Below are 26,175 nucleotides of genomic sequence, written 5' to 3' on the forward strand. Positions count from 1 at the left end.
TAGCCAGAGAAAATAGGGCATTTGTTAGTTTACATTTTAGTCATTTAGCAGACGCTCTTATCCAGAGCGACGTACAGTTAGTGAGTGCATACTTTTTCATACTGGCCCCCGTGGGAAACGAACCCACAACCCTGGCGTTGCAAGCACCATGCTCTACCAACTGAGCTACACGGGGCCCAGTTTCTAACCTTTAATGATGTAACATTTACATATACGTCATTTAGCAGACGCTCTTATCCAGAGCGACGTAAGTGCATACATTATTTTTTAAATTTATTTAATTTTTTCATACTGGCCCCCCGTGGGAATCAAACCCACAACCCTGACGTTGCAAACACCATGCTCTACCAACTGAGCTACATCCCTGCCGGCCATTCCCTCCCCTACCCTGGACGACGTTGGGCCAATTGTGCGCCGCCCCATGGGTCTGTAAGATGCAATTATGCAACAATTTCCCTGATAAACATTATCAAGGTGGCTTTTTATGTCTTAAGGCCTAGAAATATTAAAATTAGTTACGCCTTATGTAGATTTTCATAAAATAAAAGTTTTCCAAGCTCTTTTTCTTTGTCCTTGTTAGATTTGATATTTTTCACTCGCCTCTGCTGTCATTGCATGTTATTGTTCAAGCTTACTATCTAGGATGTCAGCTTGTTTTTCCTGGATACTAAAGCCCAGACATAAACTCTTCAAATGGTGCTGAATACTAAACAAAACCACGGATCCACTTTTCTAAACAGCAATGCTCTCTAGCATCTTGGTGACAGGAGTCAGACCCTTGTGGCAACATTAGATTATCTGGAGCATGTTGTCCCCTGTGTTTATTTCCCTCTGACTGCTCCGGGCCATACATGTCATTTCCCCATTCTTCAAAATGGCCATCACCTCTCACATAGCATTTGTCACGTTACATTAGGTTGGTTTGTGCTTGGATGCATTGGCTTTAAAACCCTTTGAGCAGGCCTTTGCTGTTGTAGAGATGCACTGTGTATTCCATCAGCTCTGTCTGGAGTATCCTAGACTAAGTAATGGACTGTCTGTGTTGTTGATTTATACATTTAATCCCTTTTCATTTAATTCCCACCAGGTTCGTGGCCCTCATTCTCACTACAGAATATGATGCAGAGGCCCTCCTCTCCGAAGGGAAGTTGGATGGGAATACTGCCATACGTGTCTGCTGGTGATCAATGAACTCAGTCCATTCAATCACAAAAGGAAATAACCTGAACTACTGAAGAAAAACAGGATATAACGACACAGACACCTTTTTGCGGATATGGCGGCGACAGATGCCTGTTCAGCGCCTGTACAGGAAGATGGCACCACCACCACCAAGACTAAAACAGAGGTGGAGCCCACAAACTCAGAGACTGTCACAGAGACTGTCACAGAGGCTGTCACGTCTCCACCCGATGAGGTACAACCTGCCGGAGAGACCACACAGAGCACAGAGCACCCGGCCGATGGCAAAGCTAAACAGGCCTCTGAGAATATTTTCTCTTCCTTCCTGAATAAGAGTGGGCTGGGAAAAGTCATGGGAGGGAAGAAGAAGAAGGAGCAGAGCACAGAGGCTTTGGAGGCTAATGGAGAGGGAAACACAGAGCAGAAAAAGTCATCTGACCAAGCAGAGGAGCCGGCAGCCAATGGCACAGAGGCAGCGGCTGAGGACCAGGCCATTGAGAAAGCTCCGGAGAACCAGCTGAAGGTCCGATCCAAATCCTTGGACAGGTTGGAGGACCCTGAGGCCCTCAATGCCACAGTGGACCAACTGGAAGATGCCCCGGCAACAGAAGAGTCAGAGAAGCCTGCCTCCAATGCAACGACCAAACACATGAAACGCTGGCATTCCTTTAAGAAGCTTATGGCCCAGAAGAGTCACAAGAAGAGCACGGAAGAGTCAAAGGAGGCCGAGGGCAGTGAGGGTGCATCTGGGGGCACTCCTGGTGACACAAGTACACTGGACTCCAAGGCTTCAGAATCCAGTGGCCAGAAACGGTGGAAACTGAAAAGGTCATGGACATTCCAGGGGCTGAAGAGAGACCCATCAGTCGTAGGCATCAGCAAAGCCGCTAAGGGTGAGAAGGCGGAAGGGGAGGAAAATGCCACAGAGAACGATGAAGCGGCTGTGCTTGAAACAGACGAAGCCAAGGCACAGGTAGACGGCGAAACACAGGAGAAAACCAACACAGACAGAGAGGAGGAAAAAGGAGCCACCGCCGCCCCACACAAATCAATGAACCAACACGCAGATGACATCTGGACCTCCTTCAAGAAACGTGTTATCCCCAAGTCCAAGCGGTCAGCAGACACGGTGGCTGCCAGCGGGGAGGAGGAAGGTGCTGCCACATCTGAACCGGCCGAGCAGACGGAAGAGGCTGGCAAAGAGCAGCCCAAGTCGGCCAAGGCCAAGCGAACACACTTTAACCGCGCTGTTTCGCTGAAAAACTTCATCATGCGAAAGGGGAAGAGCACCAGCGTGGACCAGGGAGACGGAGCTCCGAAGGAGGGGGAGGAGGCGGCAGACGGGGATGCGAAGGACACAGAGGGCGCGGCTGCCCCAGCTGGCACGTCTGACAGCCAGCAGGGAGAAGCTGACACTGTCCAGGGCGAGAGCAACGATAAAGGAGAGGCTCAGGTGGCCAATGAGCACACAGCCACCGACGGAGAGGCAAAGGAGCCCGCAACGAGCACACCGTCTGGTCCTGAGCCAGAGAAGGCCAACTCAGCTGAGCCCGCAGAGCCTGCGGCAGAGGTGAAAACCAATGGTGAGAATGGGTGCTCTAACGGCACGCCCGAAGAAGACACCACACACAATCATGAAACGACCCCGAAGAAGGATGGACCAACAGATGAGGCCAAACAAGAAAACACCAACTCATCGAAGGACGCCAAGATCCTGAACCTCGGCACAGGAAATGCAGTTGTCCAAAGCGGTGAGTTTGCAGAAGAAATAGACTGTGGTGATGATGATCTCCAGCAAAATGGAGCTAACATGATGACACAGGCCAAATTAGAACTAGGGACTAGCTTTGAGTTAGAGGCCGGGGGGGAGGGGCCTCCTCAAAATGGAGGGTCCCATTCTGAGTCAGGGGAGGCCAATGCTGAGCCACATGACCAAGAGGAAGCGCGGAAGAGGATGTTCTATGAGGCTGCTGCATCCATCATACAGACAGTTATGTCAGCGGCCACTGAACAGTTAGAAAATGAGAAGAACTTCCTGGACAATGGTCTAAAGTGTTCTCATTCTGCCAATAATGGGAATTACCCCAGCTTTCGTCATTGAGCTGTTACTGATTGAGCAGGGTTCCCCCCGTTATGGTGCTGGGTGAAGCTTTAAGTGGAAGCGTAGTGTAGTTATGTGATATTGAAATCTATTCACCTCCTTTGATGCGACACGGACGAAATCCCTTTAAGGACACTCAACGCTGCAGTAGGTAACATGAAACATGTAAATAGTCAGGGAAAGAACCACTGAACTTAAGGATTACTCATAGGTATCCATGTCACAGCACACAATAGAAAGGTCACTGTGTATAACAGGGCCTCTTCATTATTGTAGGGAAAGCGGGACAACTGACATCAATAATGTATAGTCAAAGGATTAGTAGTCAAATCAAAATGTCACTTGGGCTGTCTAGGAACAAGATTAAGCACCTTTTTCCCTGGGGTACCAGTTTATCGATGAAAGTAGTTTTTACCTCACATGTTTTATTCACAGTTTTCAGTCAGGGACCATGTCTACAATATTGTGATTTATCCTATGGAGTAAGTAGAATATGCTGTGAATCTGTGTCCAATAGTCTGAGTAATACTAACACTTCACAAAGTCCTAAGACTATCTGTCAGCACCATGTCTGCTACTAATTAAAACGTTTTCTATGAATGTTATGATTTAAATATATATTTTAATATATTCAATCTTTTCTGTTATCATTCACCAGAAAAAAAGGCGGGAAACGTGTGACGACACACAAAGAGGATTAGATCTGCATGGGATTCGTTCAGCGAGGAGCTTTGATCCCCCCCCCCCCCCCCCCCCCCCCCCAAATGGAATAATCACATGTTTACGCCACAATTCACCATGGTGAGAGCGATGCAATCCATATAGATGAAAAAATACTCAAAAGCAATAATTCAATCATCAATGAGTGCAGTTCTTGCTTACCATTCCATTATCAATGTAAATGTTTTGCTTGTCCTCTACTAGTGAGATTTTATATTGTCAAAAAAAAGGAAGACATTCCATCCTTGTCAAATGTTAATCTCTATGATCTCTCATTCCAGGATAAAAAATACTTAGTTTTATATCAATTGCCATTTTATTTGTAGTTTTGTCAATAGATATTTCAAAGTGCACCCAAGAACACATTTGAAATAATTGCCCTAAAAACTGCCCCCCAATGTGGATTCATTAAGTAATGTGTTCTAATCTCTTTCTGTGTTAATGTTTTTAGACTGTTGTGAACATGAATAAACCACCATAAAATATTAAGTCAAAATGTTTTTTTTCTAAACACATCTTCTCACTGTAAGTATTGATATGTTTTGTTGATCAATGATGTCACATGTTCGCTAGCAAATTGTCAAAAACTAGAACAATAAAGATGAAAATCTTAACAACTAAAGAACCATAATTGTGGAGCCTATTTATGCATGAAATGTTGATGTACAGTAAATGGATGCTTATATACTTAGGAAGGCATTATGGAAATGCTATTGGTCATTCATCTCTATTTTGATAATCCCACATCGTTTTACATAATGGCAGATTTGTACATTATGTATTAGCTGGAGTACTTCAATTTCACATTGAATAGCGTCAAGTGATGTGCTCATTCAGAGTAAATTACTTGTGTCAGAAAGTAATGTCTGCTATAGTCAGTGTCACTGCCCTGGGAGTTGAGGGACATGTCTGTTACCATTCTGTAAATGCGCTTGATACAGCACTATCCATGAAATCACCACCATACTGTTGTCTGTTAATCCCAGAGATTTCGTTTTAAGTTATTAGAGAGATGACAGACAGTAAGAGGATATTATACCAGATATTAACCCAACATAATAGCTACATGTTATGTGAAGTTATAGGCTAGCTAAACATACACAAAATGTGCATAAAATGATAACCTGCCGTGACAGACAAATACAGGGTGGCATCATTGACATGGGATGTTACCCACAAGCCACAGCCATTCAAGGAATGTAGACCTCATTCACCTAAAGATGTTCATGACATGGATCATTACAGTCATTACATTCCTGTTGTTCTGCCAAATTACAAATCAATCAGGACAAATAAAGGTGATATTGTTGTTTTCGTATGTGTGTTAGCAGATCATTTATTAACAAACAAAGGCTCACAATATGACTTAAAGGTCTTTTTGGCAATATAACACAATTGTAATACAATATGTGGCAGCTGTAAGAAAACACCCTCATTATTGGATGTGTTGACCAGACATTTGGTTGTTATCAGTGGGAACAGACACAATAAAACAGTCCTGCAGTGATTCTGCTCTGTCCTCAGGCAGGTCACTGTGTATTGACTATGTCTGGAGAATTTCACCCGCTTAGATAACAGTCACTCTTTAAAAGGCTGCTGTATGATACACAGAACAGTGAGATGTCACTAATGGCCACTTTCGTAGAAAAAAAAAAAAAAAAAAGGGTGAACCAGGGACTGCAGTGTGTGTGTGTGTGTGTGTAACAGTGAGTGAGAGAAAGAGAGAGAGGGACAGTCAGAGCGATCAAAAGAAAAATTATGAGTATGTGTGTGGGGAGAGTTGTAAGGGAGTGTGTGTATGATTGTGCTTGGCCAAGTGCAAGTCTGCATATTGGAGGAAGAACATTACGGACAAAAATCACATTTAATCACATTCTGCCCTTTAGCTATGTAAACAGTGAAACGCAAGATACCATTTGTAGTAAAGAATCTAAAAAAAATGTACCATATATCCATGAAAATAGAAATAAACAGGCATAAAAAAAAAGAAATAAAAGCAGTCTGCTTATTACGTCATAGTGTATCCCATCGTATTTACAACCGCTGCTTACAAAGCTCATAAGGAAGGGATTATAATATCCATCATACACAGACATAGGGTTGTCCAACATACTGTACGGTCTCTGTCTGCAGTGCGCATCGTCTCCCTCCATCTATTCCATTTTGGACATCTCAAATTTGGTTGTCATTGTCTCCTGTGGGGAAATAACAGCATAGTTGGAATGACTTTCCAAAGGGACATGATGTACTGAAAAACAAAGATGGACATTGACATAAATCGATCTTTCAAAAAGCTTTAATATAAAGGATACATGTGATCTGATCTACTGACTACCCTCTCCATACAGGTATATTCACATTTTGCAATATTACACTTTATAATCTTCAAATATCACTTGACAATCCTAATGGGCTTATTTGGTGTAGGGGTGAAGAAAAGAAAAAAGACAACAGACAGAAAAAGCTCCTCCACCACCACACCACCCTTCCGCACCCTCTCATTGTTCAAGCCCACAAGAAAACAAGGAAGAGATATAAACAGGCTAATGTAAATCTAACTAGCTACTGTTCTTTAGTAAGCATGGAGCTGGCACCCTCTGCTGTTCAAACCAGGAATAACACCTTCTCTTACCTCATCAGAGTCCAGTAGGGGGGGAAGTGCACTGTGAGAGAAAGGAAAATATGTGTGATTCAGTTACAACTGAACTGGATTACTGTTGTCTTCTCATCAGAAAATCAACTATCCTTTCTGTGCTTGTTTCACACATCATCATAGAGTGTAAACTGATTTAAATAATTCAAATTTTCTTACTATGTAATAACCACCCTGTAATACATTTCTAGTCAAAGTGATTATATTATCACAATAATGGTTAATGTTACTAACATTTCTACCACTTCAATTTGTTTGCACTTACACATCTGCCATTGAAGAGGGTATATTCTCTTCTACCCATTTCAGATCCTCATCCTGGAAAAAAAGCATTTTCTATCACCAAGAAAACTTTATCTGAGCCATAAGATGGAGTTTATATCCCATATTCTTAGTATGGGTGGTATCCCTGTGGTATGGAGAAGGCCCTTACCACTTTGTTCGGCTTGGCTGTTCCATTTGTCTCGGACTTCAGACCCCTCATCTTCACGCCCTCTGGAAGTACACAAAATAGGACAGGATCAGAATCACAGATTTGATTACTGTATGTTGCTGAGTCAATTGCGTTTTGTCAATAATGGCTGCTGGGAGAGCGAACCAAGGTACATTATTCCCATAGACTATCAATACACTATGGAAGTGTCACAACTAGGCCAAATATGTCTAGCTACCTATCAAGACATAGAGTATGATACTGTACTTCCTCCTCCAATGAAGCAGTGTCAACTTGTGTTCCTATGAGTGAAATATCAAAACAGCCTAATATAGCAGTGACTCTTACCAAATGTATCGTTCATCAGCTGTTCCTTTGCCTCGTCGTCACTCTCCTCGTCCACTAGGGGTCTGAAGGCGTATCTAAGAGGCACAGGACATGACATCACAGATCAGGGGCACGTTCAACATGACACAACGTTGTGGAACGTTCAGATAGAAATATGCTATGTAGAACAAACATTCTCTGACATACAGAATAAGGAATCACATCGGCTCTATTCATGGTTCCTATCGGCAACATTCAACAACATTTGGCTACTGAACATGGCTCATTTGAGTTGATTTGGTCATGGGATTTCTCCTTACAAATGCAATTTTATGTCCTGAATTGACCCTAACTTTGCCACAGATGTCTCTGGTGACATACTGAAGGATCCTAGCCAGTACCTCAATCCCTAGATTAAAAATCAAACATGACTTTAGTTTGTGAGAGGGTTGAGAGGGTTTTGGCCGTGTGTTGATATGTTGAAGTGTTTAGCCGTGACCTCTTACCTCTGGTTGTTGGCCGACGGCCTCCACAGGAACATGATGACCAGAAGGATGGTGGAGAAGAGGAACCGCCAGAACGCATCGTCTATCCACAGCTCCCTCCAGTCCTAGAGAGATACACAGAGAGAGTGAATAAGAGAGAGACAGGGGAGAGGGCCGGAATGAGAAAGATGATCTACCTAATACCAAATACCAGTTCACTAGAGGTCAACTGTGTGTGTGTGTGTGTGTGTGTGTGTGTGTGTGTGTATGCTAGCCTCTCAGATTTGACAACAACTCACTAAAGGGGTCTTCATTAGGTCTTCAACGAGGTACAGAGGGCCGCACTGAATATTGGTTATATTTCCTCGCAGTCAAAATTAGCATGAAAATATAATTTTCGATTCTCCCTGACTGTCTAGCTTTCATTTCGGTGATTGTTAGCGAGCTGGACAAAGTCAAGAAACTGTATGGATTTAGGTCCATTATCATTTCTACACAGTTTCGATTTGGTTTTAGACATTTGAAAGTATATTGAGTTCGGTTATTATTATTTTTGCTCAAACCACACGCAGGCCGGATTGGATCCAGCCCGCGGGCCGTATGTTGGACACCCGTGGCTTATTACATAACGTAGTTAACAAACACTACTCACCGACTGGCACTTTGAAAACTTGAAAGTCTTTGTCGTCCAGATAATGAAAATGACTGAGGCTGCAGAGTAAAACAGTGACAGGCCAAATATATTAGTGAATGCTTGTAATCATGGGCACACCATGGTGTAATAGCACACTATGTATGAAATGTCTCTGTTGAGTGGTTGCAGTAGCACAGCCGCAGACAGCTCCTCACCAATAACGGCGATTATGAGGGTGTTGGTAAAGTGGCGATACAGGGAGAGCTTGACTACGTTTCTTCGGAGGCGAAGGAGCTTCATGGTCTGGGCCAGGCTGATGAAGATGTGACTGGCTGTCAAGGACTCCAACATGACCCCAGGACACATCCCACTAACAACAGCCCACCTTTGAAATACAATTCTCAATAGAAACAGTTTACCCAATAATACCAGTCTTCTTCCATTGACTGTCAACATAACCATCACAGAAGAGTTTGCTTACCTTGTCAACTGAGCTGATATGACCTAACGTAACCCCAAGTTAATCAGGTTGTGAGGGTGTAAGTGTCTGAGGGTTTTCAGCCATTATCTCATTACTCAGGAGGAGTTGAGCTCCACTCTGCCCTCCATGGTCAGGTTAAGCACGGCTGGAAAACCTGGTATGGTCTTAGTCATCACTATACTAACTGGTTTTCTGGCTAACTGGTTAACTAACCGAATCCACTAAAATACTGTTCTGTCAAACTGCAGGAGGAAATATATGAGCCAGAGCATATTTTCTGGAAATATTCTCTTCTGGGTTATTCCCTTCTCTGAGACAAAGGCAAAGGCAGGGGAAAATAAAGGGAGCAGGGCTAACACCAACTAACATCAAGACACTGCTGCACCAAGGGATCGCAAGAAGTGAGAGTGTTGGGAGAGGAAGGCAGAGGGGAGGGAGAGAAAGAGATGTGCCGAGAGGTACAGTACAGGATATCCACCAGCAGAGGGTAGAGTCGAGCACAGCCAAAGGAATGGCAGCCAGCAGCACCAGATCATCTTCAGCCTGGAAGGGACAGAGAGGGGAACGGACAGAGGGGCAGCAGAAAGGGAGTGACAGAAGGAGGCAGGGAGGGAGGGAGGGAGGGAGGGAGAGAGGGAGAGAGGGAGAGAGAGAGAGAGAGAGAGAGAGAGAGAGAGAGGGAGGGAGGGAGGGAGAGAGAGAGGGAGGGAGGGAGAGAGGGAGAGAGGGAGAGAGGGAGAGAGAGAGAGAGAGAGAGAGAGAGAGAGAGAGAGAGAGGGAGGGAGGGAGGGAGGGAGGGAGGGAGGGAGGGAGGGAGGGAGGGAGGGAGGGAGGGAGGGAGGGAGGGAGGGAGGGAGGGAGGGAACACCATCACATACTCTTCAGGCAGTCATGCAGATAGATACACACCGAAAGGACCTGTGTAGAACCAAACTGCCACTCAAAGAGGGTTGGAATCAAACTTGTTTGAGAAATTATGAGAGACACTGGTAAAAGGGAGGAGGAGATCTGAGTAAGCTTTAGAAACACAGCTCAATACAAGCATGCCCAGAGGGAGAAAACAACAAGTCTGTGAAAAAAGTGGTCTTAATACTGACAGACTAACTACATACAGTGACTACTAGACTAACTAGCTGACTGGCAGACAGACAGGCAGAATGATGGCCTCCGGTAATGGCTGACCACTCCAAAAGGATATCCACCACGCAATGCACGAGTCAGTGAACGCCAGAACAATGTCACACAGTAGTCTGCTACTGCCCAATTGCCCCTGTGAGAAAGACAGGTAAACACTGCCAGTGGAATGACAATACTACTACACACACAAGATTCCTGGCATCCTTTGACCAAAGATGAAGATATTCAACAAAGGGCATCATGGCATTGTTTGGTTTAGTTCCATATCGAAAACGTATCAACATGGTTTAATAGTCTAGTTACAGATAGTGCAGGTGGACTACATATTTTCGGGAATACTGAGGTAGTATATTGATCAGAAGGGAGAGAGACCAGACTTACCGAATTGACTCTCAGGATTCCCTCGACAACGGAGAATATAAGGTAGAGCAGTCCCATCCCAACCACCCTGTGTAACAATGCACCAAGCCTAGGCCTAGGGAGAGAGAAAGAGAGAGAGAGAGAGAGAGAGAGAGAGAGAGAGAGAGGGAGAGAGAGAGGCAGGCAGAGAGAGAGAGCGAGAGAGAGACAGAATTGGAAATAAAGTTCAATACTCGCCACTGTGACCTGTTATGAAGGGACTGACTCACTTGACAATTCCATAACCAAGACTAGCGATGATGACAAGAACACGGGCCAGGGTCCTCTTCACTGCTGATAGGACCTCCGCAAACACTACTGCCCCCTGGACTGTTGGAGGACACAGCACACAAATAAAGCTTATTAATAGAGTACAACAGCACTTTTAGCACCACACTAGGATCAACTATCTCTTACCCAATTCCAATCTTGTCCACCAGGAGGATTTAGGTAAAAATGTGTGCTTTTTTTAGCCACAGATGTGTGCTTAGGGGAGTCCACCAAAAATGACCACATAAACCACACCCAGAATCCCTTAAAATATCCATTACAGAAAAAAAGGTATTGATGCCCTTACGGAAAAACCAAATGAATTTCACGTCATCACATGTGAAGTGTTCCAAAAACACGTTTTCACATGTGAAATCATGTGGCTTTTCTGTAAGGGTGTGTCTCTCCCCCTCCTGACCTGAGAGTCCGTCGTAGCGGATGCTCTGGAACTCGGCGTAGTACACAGCCTTCTCCAGCATGCCCAGGAAGATGACCCCGCCGATCCAGAACTGGATCCTCAGCAGCTCTCTCCAGTAGCAGGCTGACAGCCCCAGCCACAGCAGGCCCAGCAACACATAGATGACACACATCACCATGTAGAACTGCAAAAGGGACCGTTAGGTGAGCTGGCAAGGAACTAGAGAGTCCGTATTATGTCTGACAAAGTTAGAGAGCATGACCTACAGGCACACACCTTAGATGCTATTTGTATTAATTTTACTAAATGTAATGAAGCTATAGTGTAGTGTTTCCCATGTTTACAACTTATCATGGCAGAATCGACTTACGATCATAAGAGGCCATTCGGAAGCTGAGATAAAGTCATGGGGTCCCTTCATACTGACTTCCACTGCAGGGGGTGAAGATCATAACAGTAATATTAGCCTATTAGCTGATGTAGTTTTAATGTATTGGACTGAGGTTTCATGTGAGTGGTGGAGCTCCTTACATTGGATGTCCCAGTTCTGTGGTGGGACAGAGTCAGTGGCGGCGCTGCTCTTCTCCTTGATCTCTTGGATGTGGACAATGAACATGTAAGGGCCATCCTCCCAGGTCTGGGCCACTGCATGAAAGTGATGCTGGGGAGTCTAGGAGCATAGAGTTACATTATAGGATCTCTATGTCTAGGAGAACCAGGCAGATGAGTCAAAGAACATTAGGAAATAGCTAGCTGAACAAATGTTTTCCCTGCGGTGCAAGACATTACAAAAGACAATGAAAGAAAGTGTGTTAGTGTATCAATATCCTGGTACACTGTTTGTTTAGTAAACAGGTACAGTTGAAGTCGGAAGTTTACATACACCTTAGCCAAATACATTTAAACTCAGTTTTTCACAATTCCTGTAATTTAATCCTTGTAAAAATTCCCTGTTTTAGGTCAGTTAGGATCACCACTTTATTTTAAGAATGTGAAATGTCAGAATAATTGTAGGGAGAATGATTTATTTCAGCCTTCATTTATTTCATCACATTCCCAGTGGGTCAGAAGTTTACATACACTCTGTTAGTATTTGGTAGCATTGCCTTTAAATTGTTTAACTTGGGTCAAACGTTTCGGGTAGCCTTCCACAAGCTTCTCACAATAAGTTGGGTGAATTTTGGCCCATTCCTCCTGACAGAGCTGGTGTAACTGAGTCAGGTTTGTATGCCTCCATGCTCGAATACGCTTTTTCAGTTCTGCCCACACATTTTCTATAGGATTGAGGTCAGGGCTTTGTGATGGCCACTCCAATACCTTGACTTTGTTGTCCTTAAGCCATTTTGCCACAACTTTGGAAGTATGCTTGGGGTCATTGTCCATTTGGAAGACCCATTTGCGACCAAGCTTTAACTTCCTAACTGATGTCTTGAGATGTTGCTTCAATATATCCACATAATTTTCCTTCCTCATGATGCCATCTATTTTGTGAAGTGCACCAGTCCCTCCTGCAGCAAAGCACCCACACAGCATGATGCTGCCACCCCCGTGCTTCACGGTTGGGATGGTCTTCTTTGGCTTGCAAGCATCCCCCTTTTTCCTCCAAACATAACGATGGTCATTATGGCCAAACAGTTCTATTTTTGTTTCATCAGACCAGAGGACATTTCTCCAAAAAGTACGATCTTTGTCCCCATGTGCAGTTGCAAACCATAGTCTGGCTTATTCATGGCGGTTTTGGAGCAGTGGCTTCTTCCTTGCTGAGTGGCCTTTCAGGTTATGTCGATATAGGACTCATTTTACTGTGGATATAGATACTTTTGTACCTGTTTCCTCCAGCATCTTCACAAGGTCCTTTGCTGTTGTTCTGGGATTGATTAGCACTTTTCGCACCAAAGTACGTTCATCTCTAGGAGACAGAACGCGTATCCCTCCTAAGCGGTATGACGGCTGCGTTGTCCCATGGTGTTTATACTTGCGTACGATTGTTTGTACAGATGAACGTGGTACCTTCAGGCGATTGGAAATTGCTCCCAAGGATGAACCAGACTTGTGGAGGTCTACAATTTTTTTTCTGAGGTCTTGGCTGATTTCTTTTGATTTTCCCATGATGTCAAGCAAAGAGGCACTGAGTTTGAAGGTAGGCCTTGAAATACATCCACAGGTACACCTCGAATTGACTCAAATTATGTCAATTAGCCTTTCAGAAGCTTCTAAAGCCATGACATCATTTTCTGGAATTTTCCAAGCTGTTTAAAAGCACAGTCAACTTAGTGTATGTAAACTTCTGACCCACTAGAATTGTGATACAGTAAATTATAAGTGAAATAATCTGTCTGTAAACAATTATTGGAAAAATGACTTGTGTCATGCACAAAGTAGATGTCCTAACCGACTTTCCAAAACTACAGTTTGTTAACAAGAAATTTGTGGAGTGTTTGAAAAACTAGTTTTAATGACTCCAACCTAAATGTATGTAAACTTCCGACTTCAACTGTATGTACACCATACATATCTTCATTCTGGCATGGTTCTTAAAGGACAAGGAAACAATCACCACTTCTTTCTTTGCAGTGGGGGCTGGGGCTTTCCCTGTGGCCACAGTTGCCTCTGCTTTGACTTGGGCTTTTTTCTCAGCAAGTGCCTAAAATACATAAAATATAGTGATTCACCTGATTTCCCTGATATGGAGGCCTGATGCTAGGCTGGGAATCACAGCACCCAATCGCCTTATTCAAATGCATCTACATTTTGCATCAATTTGATTATGATATCAGAGGGTGTTTGAGTTGTTGATTTACCTCCTTTGGATCCTCAGCGCTCCTTTTCCTCATCCCTTGGTCCTTGTCAGTGACAGGCTAAAACAGTGGGATACAGAGACAGTCATTCCAATGACACCTTGGTGAATTACTGTGTTACTATATGCACCTGCATGCTCTATTGTGAACTTCTCTAACATAACAGATCATGTGTATCTAATCTATAATAACAGGTTTATGTATGTGGCACGATTTGTATGCAAAACCTGTCTGCTTTAGCCCACTCACCTGTTCTTGAACTGGCTCAGTAAGCCTAGTCGGCTCCTCAAATTTGTTGAGAAAGAACTGTTACAGAAAACAAAGCAGAGTAGCAACCATCAGACAATGATACCCCATGAACACCTCCATAACATAGCCTCACCATGAGCTGCACTGTACGAAAACACTTATTCAGAATTACAATCACTTCCTAATGATCAGTTATGAGCTGCTATATTTAGGTCACAATTTGTGAACAAACAAACTCAGGAAGACATGAAATAGTGAGGTGGAACATATGTGGTTGTGGTATTTGTTTCACCGTTGTACTTTTTTCCGCACTTTATTTCACTGTACTGATTCCACTGGTTCAATCTGCCATTTAATAGTATGTTAGCTACTAGCGAAACTATCTTATTTAGAAACAAATAAGTAATGCATAGGTCATTCATGTGTTATTAATGTCACAAAACCAGACATGTAGCTCTGAATATTGCATTATATAGTGTAGCTGTAGAGTCTGGCATTACTGTAAATAAAATGTTACCATGTAAATGCCAGGATATTTCTGTAAGGTACTGTAAAATAAAGTGCCACCATGCTTTCTTATGAGACCCTCCATTGCCACATACTGTACCTCACTGCGGGTCATGGACTGTTTGCACTCAATGGTAGGGTACTGATGGAACACATAGAACCCACTGCCTCCTTCCTGCTTCACAGCTGTTGTCCTGAAGTAGCTCCCTGCCTTCAGAGGCTGCAAATCAAACAGGTATGATGAAGTTAATAAGTATGTTAATAAGTATTTACACAAACCACACTGTCTATGTGGTCCTCTGTAGCTCAGCTGGTAGAGCTGGTAGAGCTGGTAGAGCACAGTGCTTGTAACGCCAAGGTAGTGGGTTCGATCCCCGGGACCACCCATACACAAAAAAAGTTATGCACGCATGACTACGTCGCTTTGGATAAAAGTGTTTGCTAAATGGCATATTATTTATTATTATTATTATTATAAAACATGAATGGCACCGCGCCCTCCTATCAAGACCCTGAATCTTGCATTGCCTGTTGTTAAACTGAGGACAAGGAACTAGCTTAAAAAAGGAAATGCTGTAGAGTTTATGGAATACAACAGGTACAGTTAGTCCAGCGTGAACGAGCCCATTCAGAGTGCAGTTAGTTTCCAAATGAGAAAGAGGAACTCACGTCGAGACCGAACACCTCGTCGAAGCAGCGGGAGCTCCTTAGGTACCAGGAGATGTTGAGTTTTACCGGAGGATCACAGTCGTCCGTCAATCCTGAAACTTATGAAAACAATTTAGTCACAGAGCTCTCTCCAGATCTGTTCCTGTCTGAGGGCCAGAGTCAGGGCCAGAGGCTACTACTTCCTCCCCTACTACTTCCCCCCCCTACTACTTCCTCCCCCAACAGGTTTTCCCATGCTCTTAATGTATACTCAATGAAGTAGCATATTGTATACAGTAATGCTATCATACAAATATCCTGCATTGACCAGAAGCCATGGATTACAGGCAACATCCGCACTGAGCTAAAGGTAGAGCTGCCGCTTTAAGGAGTGGGACCCTAACCCGGACGCTTATAAGAAATCCCGCTATGACCTCCAACGAACCATCTAACAGGCAAAGCATCAATACAGGACTAAGATTGAATCGTACTACACCGGCACCGACGCTAGTCGGATGTGGCAGGGCTTGCACAATATTACAGACTACAAAGGGAAGCACAGCCGCGAGCTGCCCAGTGACACGAGCCTACTAGACGAGCTAAATCACTTCTATGCTCGCTTCAAGGCAAGCAACACTGAAGCATGCATGAGAACATCAGCTGTTCCTGACGACTGTGTGATCACGCTCTTCGTAGCCGATGTGAGTAAGACCTTTAAACAGGTCAACAGTCACAAGGCTGCAGGGCCAGCCGGATTACCAGGACGTGTACTCCGAGCATGCGCTGACCAACTGGCAAGTGTCTTCACTGACATTTTCAACCTGTCCCTGACTGAGTCTGTAACACCAACATGTTTCAAGCAGACCACCATAGTCTCTGTGCGCAAGAACACTAAGGTAACCTGCCTAAATGACTACCGACCCGTAGCACTCACGTCTGCAGCCATGAAGTGCTTTGAAAGGCTGGTCATGGCTCACATCAACACCATTATCCCAGAAACCCTAGACCCACTCCAATTTGCATACCGCTCCAACAGATCCACAGCTGATGGACTCTCTATTGCACTCCACACTGCCCTTTCCCACCTGGACAAAAGGAACACCTACGTCAGAATGCTATTCATTGACTACAGCTCAGCGTTCAACACCATAGTGCCCTCAAAGCTCATCACTAAGCTAACGACCCTGGGACTAAACACCTCCCTCTGCAACTGGATCCTGGACTTCCTGACGGGCCGCCTCCAGGTGGTAAGGGTAGGTAACAACACATCTGCCACGCTGATCCTCAACACAGGGGCCCCTCAGGGGTGCATGCTTAGTCCCCTCCTGTACTCCCTGTTCACCCATGCATGGCCAGGCACGACTACAACACCATCATTAAGTTTGCTGACGACACAACAATGGTAGGCCTGATCACCGACAACGATGAGACAGCCTATAGGGAGGAGGTCAGAGACCTGGCCGTGTGGTGCCAGGATAACAACCTCTCCCTCAACGTGACCAAGACAAAGGAGATGATTGTGGACTACAGGAAAAGAAGGACCGAGCACGCCCCCATTCTCATTGACGGGGATGTAGTGGAGCAGGTTGAGAGCTTCAAGTTTCTTGGTGTCCACATCACCAACAAACTATCATGGTCCAAACACACCAAGACAGTCATAAAGAGGGCACAACAAAGCCTATTCCCCCTCAGGAGACTGAAAAGATTTGGCATGGGTCCTCAGATCCTCAAAAAGTTATACAGCTTCCTACAAGCTTCTTGACATCCAGGACCTCTATACCAGGCGGTGTCAGAGGAAGGCCCTAAATATGGTCAAAGACTCCAGCCACCCTAGTCATAGACTGTTCTCTCTGCTACCACATGGCAAGCAGTACCGGAGCGCCATGTCTAAGGCTTCTTAACAGCTTCTACCCCCAAGCCATAAGACTCCTGAACGGCTAATCAATTGGCTACCCAGACTATTTGCATTGTCCCCCCCCCCCCCCCACCTCCTCTTTTACGCTGCTGCTACTCTCTGTTTATCATCTATGCATAGTCACTTTAACTATACCTATATGTACATATTACCTTGACTAACCGGTGCCCCCACACATTGATGCTGTACCGGTACCCCATATATATAGCCTCGCTACTGTTATTTTACTGCTTTTATTTTTCACACATATTTTTCTTAAAATTGCATTGTTGATTACAGGCTTGTAAGTAAGCATTTCACTGTAAGGTCTACACCTGTTGTAATTGACAGTATACCATCCTACAATACTAGTCTGAGGAAAGGGCAATCATGTTCTTGCTATATGATATTCCACAAGGTTCAGTAAATAACTGAGTTTTATCCTAACTTGCAGAACATAAGAGAGGTTATCGGCTACTTACATTTCAGCTGAATGACAGTATTGTTAAACATTGTCTTGGTGAAGAGGAAAAAGCTCTGCTTCTTCGAAGTTTCCTGTAACACAAGCGGTGACAAAATGTCAAACATATGAGTACTGGAATAGATTTTGACAACATTTAGATAGTCAATATTCTGATTAAAAAACCTGTTGGGTTTTAAATGATCTGAACAAAATAGCTGAATAGTTTATTAAGTAATGCAGGAATGTAGGTAGGTGAGCCTAGATGTAATATTTTCCTAGGGGCAGGTAGTCTTTGAATGAATGGATCGGATCACTTACTATTACTTGTATTGACTAGTCCTAAACAACACCATATTGGCGAACACTGATAAGGTAAAATAATAAGGGAAAATTGGCCGGCCTAATCCAGGGAGAATAATACAATGTTACATTGTTTATAATACAGTGGAAGCGGTTACAATGTTACATTGTTGTAATTACATTGCCGCCAGAACGGTGCATGGTGCGTAAAATTAAGGCAAGCGTTGTCTCAATGCCTGCTTCTGTACATCGCGACAGTATATCAACTGTTGAAATAGATTAATCTGGCTGAAATAAACAATGTTCTTAACAAGATATAATAGCGTTTCTAGGCTACCGATGATGCTTTGATAGCATGATACTATACGCACAAGACAAGGCAACTTACACTGTTGACGTTAAAGGTCCATTTACCCGGCTCTGACACTGCATTTAACGGTCGTGTAAAGTGAATACAAATTAATAAGAATAGCACTTTTGTCAAGTCCCCTGTCAATAACCCTGTTTTCATGGCGCTCGCCATTTGTACCAGGAAGCAGCCACACTACAACTTCGCGAGCGCTCCTGCTTCCTGCTTCGATCTGACATCACCGTGTAGGCGGTCTTCCGTGGAAACCAAACGGGAGAAAACGTTTTCAACTGGGGAAGGAGAAGTAACTTTCTTATTGGACAAGTTCACACAGTGTAGCTTCTTCTTTTTCAAACGTTTCCCCTCGTTTCAGACATCTACATTGCATGCAGTTTGTAGGTTATGCAAGTAATCTATGGTTCGAATGGAAAAATGCCATTCTAACTAACTTTATTATTAGAGCATGAAAACCTACATTAGAAATGTTTGTAAAACAGCATCAGTTAATGCACTGAACATTAGACCGATGTACCCCCATTTCATCATTATATTAAATCAATGTGAATCAAACATAATAAAAGTGTCCTTAAAATGTTCAGAATAAGTCTCATAATATCATCAATATGGAAATACCAGTCATTCTTGACATAGAGCTACGGGTTATAGGACCCAGAGTCATTAACGACCTGTGCGCACTTCTCTACTGGCCAGGGGTGTGGAGCTCTGATGCACTGAAAAATAACTCCTTACAAAACTGGTTTTTTTTGGACCCAATAGGAGTGCCATCACGTCAGTCTCTGCCGACTTTAGCGAAGCATTTGGTCCCTGTAAGTGTTCTTCTCAATTTAAGGCAATCAGATTTCCTTCACAATTTATCTGACTGTTTCACGTTGATTTGTTTTATCTTCATTCTGTATTATGGCTTGCTTTCGCTCTCTGTTGTCCCCTTTTTGTTTAATCGATCAGATGTTTGATGGTGGAACTCTTATCATTTCTTCTCTCTTGACTCCTTTTGTAGATTTTCACCTCTGACCTTCATCAAGATGTTTCTGGCCAAAAGACTCATTGGTGGCATACTGGATGTTGTGAGGTAAGCCTGGCTCCTTTTCACACACACACACACACACACACACACACACACACACACACACACACACACACACACACACACACACACACACACACACACACACACACACACACACACACACACACACACACACACATACACACACACACTGTCAGCATACTGACTTCATTCATGATGTTGCACACTCAGTAGTTATTAAATAGTAATAGACAATGGTCCTTCTTGTTTTCTCCAACAGCAACATTGACCCCGGTCAATTTGTGCCCTCAGATCCTGTGAGTTAATAACCCTTTAACACCCATTTTCCTTTATAACAATTTCAGAACATCATGATAGTCGTATGATAGTGCACTCACTGCAGACTGGAAAGTTTTAGAAGTAAACACTACTCTTTTGAGCAAATGAGCCATAGCTGTTGGTGTATGTTGGCCTGCATGCCGACTGCAGTGAAGAGGGCTGAGTGTTAGTGTTAACAGAACCTGGTCTGTGTTTGTGTCCTAGCCCCCACCACGCAGACCTCTGGCCTACGCTGAGCAGAATGAGAATGATGAGGAGAGACAGTTCCGCAAGGTGTTCCAGCAACTCGCTGGGGATGTAAGGACTTATTGTTTTTCAACTTATGCACTCCTACTACTCTCATATCTTATCCTATTCACCTCCGAACCTACTGTCCTATCCTATCCTGTTCAGAGAAGTAAAGAGGCCAGATAAGTCAAGACAACACTGCCTCTCATGCTTGATTCTAACTGAGTCATTGAGAGACATTCATCTTAGGCTTTCGGCTATCAAATACAGTACTATAAATGTGTCATTGTATAATCAGGCTTCTTGTTGAATGGTTTAACGAGGCTGTTTCATTATGTGGATTTCCACAAGGACAACACACAGTTTTAAAAATAATTTACATTAACCAACCATTAGTGGTTTATTGTAATAGCGTGCAGACCAACAACCAGTGTTAATTAAGTTACAGTGTTGTTTGTGGTATATTATATTTTGAAGTAGATGCAGTATTTCATTTATTGGCTGATGGTACACTGGTACAATCAGTGAAACCCTGTTGTTGCTTCTTGTATCCCAGTTAAGCCTTGTTTAATTTCCAAACCCCTCGCTCCCCCCATTCACCCTCTTTCATCTAGAGCCAGTCTTCAGAATGTGGTTTATCAATCTATCCAGACATAGTGAATTTGTGGCTTCAAATGTGCTGTCCGTCATGCACTGCTGCCAACCAATTGAAGCCTTTTGGAATAGTACAGTAAAGCGCTCCGGTAGGCTTAAATCATTGATTCCGCTACATTGGTTATGGTCATTAAGCCCAGGGCTCCACAGACATTCCCCTTCTCTACAGCTATGCTCACAATGATTCACTGCTGTTGGATCAGGCAGTGGTGGAGTGAGAGGCTGGGGGTGTGGTTTGTTGACAACCCAACCCTGGTTTATTCCACGGACAAGAAGAGGGACTGGTTCCTCCACTATGTGCTTCCTACCATTGTCTGACAGGGCGGCTGTCCTGCCTGGTTAGTTTTGTGTGGGGGTGGGGGGTGTAGATTGTGTGAATCATAGATAGGGGTGGATACATGTTCTACTGGTAGGCTCAGCTGGCAACAATTGACTTTAAACTGATAACTAGCCGACCTCATTGAGGCCTTACTCTTAAAGGGAGGGAATACAAGACGCATATCAAATGAAACCTAAAGATATACCTGCTGCAAATGTATCTGCTGAAGGTTTTGAAGCTGTTACCATCACTTTGGTTGTTCTAATATGTCAGGTAAACACATAAATACAGAGAAAACAATGTATTTGGTCCATGATTGTACCGATAAAACACCTGTGCAAATGACTGATCATTTATTACTTCATGATAACGTAGTCTCAGTGTCCTTATCCTTTTGTGAGCTGAGTTGTGACCGCTACAGTGCATTCGGAAAGTATTCAGACCTCTTGACTTTTTCCACATTTTGTTACGTTACAGCCTTATTCTAAAGTTGATTAAATTGTTTCCCCCCTCATCAATACCCCATAATGACAAGCAAAAAGTGATTTTTATAATTTTTTGCAAACGTATAAAACAATTAATACTTATATCACATTTGCATAAGTATTCAGACCCTTTACTCAGTACTTTGTTGAAGCACCTTTGGCAGCAATTACAGCCTCAAGTCTTCTTGGGTATGACACTACAAGCTTGGCACACCTGTATTTGGGGAGTTTCTCCCATTCTTCTCTGCAGATCCTCTTAAGCTCTGTCAGGTTGGATGGGGAGCGTCGCTGCACAGCTATTTTCAGGTCTCTCCAGAGATGTTCGATCGGGTTCAAGTCCGGGCTCTGGCTGGGCCAGTCAAGGACATTCAGAGACTTGTCCCGAAGCCACTCCTGCATTGTCTTGGCTGTGTGCTTAGGGTCGTTGTCCTGTTGGAAGTTGCACCTTTGCCCCAGTCTGAGGTCCTGAGCGCTCTGGAGCAGGTTTTCATCAAGGATCTCTCTGTACTTTGCTCCGTTCATCTTTCCCACAATCCTGACTAGTCTCCCAGTCCCAGCCGCTGAAAAACATCCCCACAGCATGATGTGCCACCACCATGCTTCACCGTAGGGATGGTGCCAGGTTTCCTCCAGACGTGATGCTTGGCATTCAGGCCAAATAGTTCAATCTTGGTTTCATCAGACCAGAGAATCTTGTTTCTCATGGTCTGAGTCCTTTAGGTGCCTTTTGGCAAACTCCAAGCGGGCTGTCATGTGCTTTTTACTGACGAGTGGCTTCCGTCTGGCCACTGTACCATAAAGGCCTGATTGGTGGAGTGCTGCAAAGATGGTTGTCCTTCTAGAAGGTTCTCCCATCATCACAGAGGAACTCTGGAGCTCTGTAGAGTGACCATCGGGTTCTTGGTCACCTCCCTGACCAAGGCCTTTCTCCCCCGATTGCTCAGTTTGGCCGGGTGGCCAGCTCTAGGAAGAGTCTTGGTTCCAAACTTCTTCCATTTAAGAATGATGGAGGCCACTGTGTTCTTGGGGACCTTCAATGCTGCAGAAATGTTTTGGTACCCTTCCCCAGATCTGTGCCTCGTCACAATCCTCTCAGAGCTCTACGGACAACTGTACGTACAATTGGTATACAGTATACAGTATGGGAAGATTTACTTTTGTATCTATCTTTGTATTATAGGACATGGAGGTAAGCCCCACCGAACTGATGAACATCCTCAACAGGATAATTGGCAAATGTGAGTCCTATCCTAACACAAACACCATGCTTGTGTCTATACTTGTCTTTGTCATTGCGTTCTTATTGTATTTATATCTCTGTGTGCATGTACCTTATGTTCAAGAGCATGTCTATGCATGCCTTTTTGTATTTATGTACTCTCTGTACAAACACACTCACACACACGAACACAAACACACACACTTTACTCATATCTAGACACCTGTTGCACGCATAATGGTGTCTAAGCAAACGAGTGGTTCCATGGAATGGTTTACTTTGTTGTAGTGAAGCAGTGGTCTGTCTGTGTTCATTTCAGGTGGTGACCTGAAAACTGACGGCTTTAGCCTTGAGTCATGCAAGAGCATGGTGGCTATCATGGACGTATCCTTCCACATCAGTGTTTGTATTAGGATGGAGGACTATACTATACTACACTACACTATACTATCAGAGTAGTTAATATTACGTTTTACCTTAACCCTGAGCACACAGAGTGACAGCACAGGAAAGCTAGGTTTCCATGAATTCAAGTTTTTATGGAACAACATCAAGAAATGGCAGGTGAGTTCAGTCCTCTTGTTACATTTTTGACAATCGGCACTGAATTAACAATTGGGTTAAATCATGGACATTTCTGTGAAACGTTTGCCTTGAACTAGAAATGATTTACATGTATTTGCAAGAAATTCATATAACACTCCCTACAACTTCCAATAGTCATCTTACTCCATTACTGTAAGAATGTTGTTTATAAATGTAATGTTAATACACTCTTAATAAAAGGTGCTGTGAACTTTGACCTCTCGGTGTAACCTTATGTCCGCTGTGATTCAGGGCATCTACATATCAAATGATGCAGACTGCTCAGGGGTCATCTCCTCACAAGAGCTGTCCACTGCCTTCAAAGCTGCATGTGAGCTCAGAGATCATGAGAACCAGAACATGGAATTGCATATTTCTTTGTCATCATAAGGCCTTTATAGCAGCGTCATAACAGTGACAACAAACAAACTAGCTTGTTCCTGAATATATGTGTTTGGTCTCATTGGTTTTTCTCTCCTGTTATGTCCGTGTGCAGGCTTCCCTCTCAACGACCAGCTCTTACAGTTGATCGTCCGCAGGTACAGTGACGAACACGGCAACATGGACTTTGACAACTTCATTGGGTGCCTGGTTAGACTGGACGCCATGTGTCGTAAGTGACTCCTCCTCAATACTCCCCTGCTCAGTCCGATTATGTTCTTGATTTCAGACTATTTTCTTTTCATTACCCTTCAGTAATAGTGTTTTGTGCATTTTCAGGAGCCTTCAAGACTCTGGACAACGATGATAATGGAAAAATCAAAGTCAACATCCAAGAGGTAAATTAGTTTTCACTATTTGCTCTTTGCATTTAAATGGTGTGTTTAGAGTAAGGGACCATTTTAAAGATGAATGACTAGATACAGGCACTGAAATTACACCAAAATAACCACACCTCTTATTGTCTTTTGCTTTCTTCCCAGTGGCTTCAGTTGACCATGCACTCATAAAACACCAGGGAAAGCCTACAAAAAGCCTACATCCATGTCTTTCTCTCTCATTTAAGATTTTTATTTCATAGAACCATTGTTATTATTGTTTACAGACGTTCATACAGCATTCTGTCATTAATGTTCATTCAATTCATCACTAGATGGCAGCATTGCAGCAACACTGGGAAAGCACAAATCTACTTTCTCTCCATTAGGCCAAACTCAAAAATATATGGAATATGGAAAGGTAGTTCAGTTTTGTGTTTTCCATTTTTCTGGCAACACACTTTTGGTCAAACATTTTATACTGCCATGTAATGTAATGTAACACATACATTATAGTGCTCAATAAAGATACAGTATTACTTAATACTTGCAGCTGTCTCATGTATTACAAATTCTAAATGTTCTGCTTTTGCTCATTAAAGAATTGACCTCTCATATGTTTGTAGATTACTTTAATCTTTTTGTTTTATTGAGGTTACTTAACTGACTTTTGCAATCCAAGTCAATAGTTGATTGTTATTCAGTTATTCATCAGCACCACTCTTGACTTCCACCAAGGGACGCCCCCTTGAACAGCCACTCTCTCGTTGCTCTCACGCCATCAGACGCTATTCTTCTGTGCGCATCTCCTTTTTTCCCATGCAGTGTGTAAATAAAGTTAATAGGCAGCCAAGTTTAGGCTATGATGGATGATGATGAACTTGGGGTAGAGCCAATAAAATGAGAGACCACTCGTCCGGGACTAACGTCGAAGATAGAGCCACCAATTGTGATCTGGGGGCATTGACTGGGGGCAGAGCAGACCTGGAAGGAACAAAAACCTAAACGAGGTGACGGATGTGCTCTGTTCATGAAGATTGGTGGGCAAAGTCGAGGCAAACAAGATCACTCGTAAGTTAAAGGTAAGTTTAGAGGGGATTTTAACTGGGTTTATCACTTTATAGACGTAGGCTTAAGTTTTGAGTGCTAAGGCTAAGCTTGATACATCGCATCAACACTGTTTATCTATTTATACTGAACAAAAAATATAAACGCAACATGCAACAATTTCAACGATTTTACTGAGTTACAGTTCATATAAGGAAATCAGTCAATTTAAATAAAATCATTAGGCCCTAATCTATGGATTTCACATGACTGGGCAGGGGCACGGCCATGGATGGGAGTGGGAGGGCATAGGCCCACCCACCGGATGGACATACTGCCAAATTCTCTAAAACGACATTGGAGGCGGCTTATGGTAGAGAAATTAACATTTAATTATCTGGCAACACCTCTGGTGGACATTCCTGCAGTCAGTATTCCTATTGCACGCTCCCTCAAAACTTGAGACATCTGTGTTGTGTGACAAAAGGCACATTTTAAAGTGGCCTTTTATTGTCCCCAGCACAAGGTGCACCTGTGTAATTATCATGCTGTTTAAAAAGCTTCTTGATATGCCACACCTGTCAGGTGGATGGATTATCTTGACAAAGGGGAAATGCTCACTTACAGGGATGTAAACAAATTTGTGCACAACATTTGAGAGCAATAAGATTTTTGTGTGTATGGAAAATTTCTGGGATCTTTTATTTCAGCTCATGAAACATGGGACCAACACTTTACATGTTGCGTTTATATTTTTGTTCAGTATATTTGATTATGATATCAGAGGGTGTTTGAGTTGTTGATTTACTTCCTCAGCGCTTCTTTCCTCATCCCAGAGACAGTCATTCCAATGACACCTTGGTGAATTACTGTGTTACTATATGCACCTGCATGCTCTATTGTGAACTTCTCTAACACAACAGATCATGTGTATCTAATCTATAATAAAAGGTTTATGGATGTGGCACGATTTGTATGCAAAACCTGTCTGCTTTAGCCCACTCACCTGTTCTTGAACTGGCTCAGTAAGCCTAGTCGGCTCCTC

General features: G+C 43.4%; 3 protein-coding genes across 4 annotated transcripts; 2 read left to right on the forward strand and 1 right to left on the reverse strand.

The window, feature by feature from the left end:
- Positions 1-1,276: 1,276 nt before the first annotated feature.
- LOC311105743 (uncharacterized protein) lies at positions 1,277-4,017 on the forward strand (the record flags this gene model as incomplete). The annotated part of the gene is made up of 2 exons (XM_084147952.1): positions 1,277-2,933; positions 3,942-4,017. 2 exons carry the CDS (start codon positions 1,277-1,279, stop codon positions 3,962-3,964), a joined length of 1,680 nt encoding a protein of 559 aa, XP_084004078.1. The 3' UTR covers positions 3,965-4,017.
- Positions 4,018-5,323: 1,306 nt separating this feature from the next.
- Positions 5,324-18,697, reverse strand: LOC311105813 (transmembrane protein 87A-like). 2 transcript variants are annotated; one of them, XM_084148014.1, is made up of 21 exons: positions 18,488-18,697; positions 17,819-17,891; positions 15,464-15,561; positions 14,895-15,014; positions 14,288-14,344; positions 14,042-14,098; positions 13,798-13,884; positions 11,772-11,910; positions 11,611-11,672; positions 11,241-11,424; positions 10,783-10,882; positions 10,535-10,628; positions 9,495-9,559; positions 8,751-8,863; positions 8,554-8,612; positions 7,923-8,026; positions 7,438-7,511; positions 7,090-7,151; positions 6,922-6,974; positions 6,636-6,666; positions 5,324-6,198 (listed from the first exon to the last, which is right to left on the reverse strand). In XM_084148014.1, exons 1-21 carry the CDS (start codon positions 18,620-18,622, stop codon positions 6,157-6,159), a joined length of 1,809 nt encoding a protein of 602 aa, XP_084004140.1. In that variant the 5' UTR covers positions 18,623-18,697; the 3' UTR covers positions 5,324-6,156. The 2 variants fall into 2 exon arrangements, with proteins under 2 accessions (XP_084004140.1, XP_084004139.1); XM_084148013.1 differs by lacking the exon at positions 9,495-9,559 and adding an exon at positions 10,219-10,286.
- Positions 18,056-24,717, forward strand: LOC311105814 (calpain small subunit 1-like). Its single transcript, XM_084148015.1, has 13 exons — positions 18,056-18,171; positions 18,632-18,752; positions 19,226-19,275; positions 19,467-19,538; positions 19,777-19,813; positions 20,040-20,132; positions 22,702-22,759; positions 23,060-23,124; positions 23,236-23,304; positions 23,578-23,656; positions 23,822-23,938; positions 24,046-24,104; positions 24,249-24,717. The coding sequence occupies exons 4-13, from the start codon at positions 19,492-19,494 to the stop codon at positions 24,273-24,275; spliced, it is 651 nt and encodes a 216-aa protein (XP_084004141.1). The 5' UTR covers positions 18,056-18,171; positions 18,632-18,752; positions 19,226-19,275; positions 19,467-19,491; the 3' UTR covers positions 24,276-24,717.
- The last annotated feature ends 1,458 nt before the right edge of the window (positions 24,718-26,175 follow it).

This window comes from Coregonus lavaretus (assembly GCF_964263955.1).
Source record: "Coregonus lavaretus genome assembly, chromosome: 30".
In the NCBI taxonomy this organism is placed as follows: Eukaryota; Metazoa; Chordata; class Actinopteri; order Salmoniformes; family Salmonidae; genus Coregonus; species Coregonus lavaretus.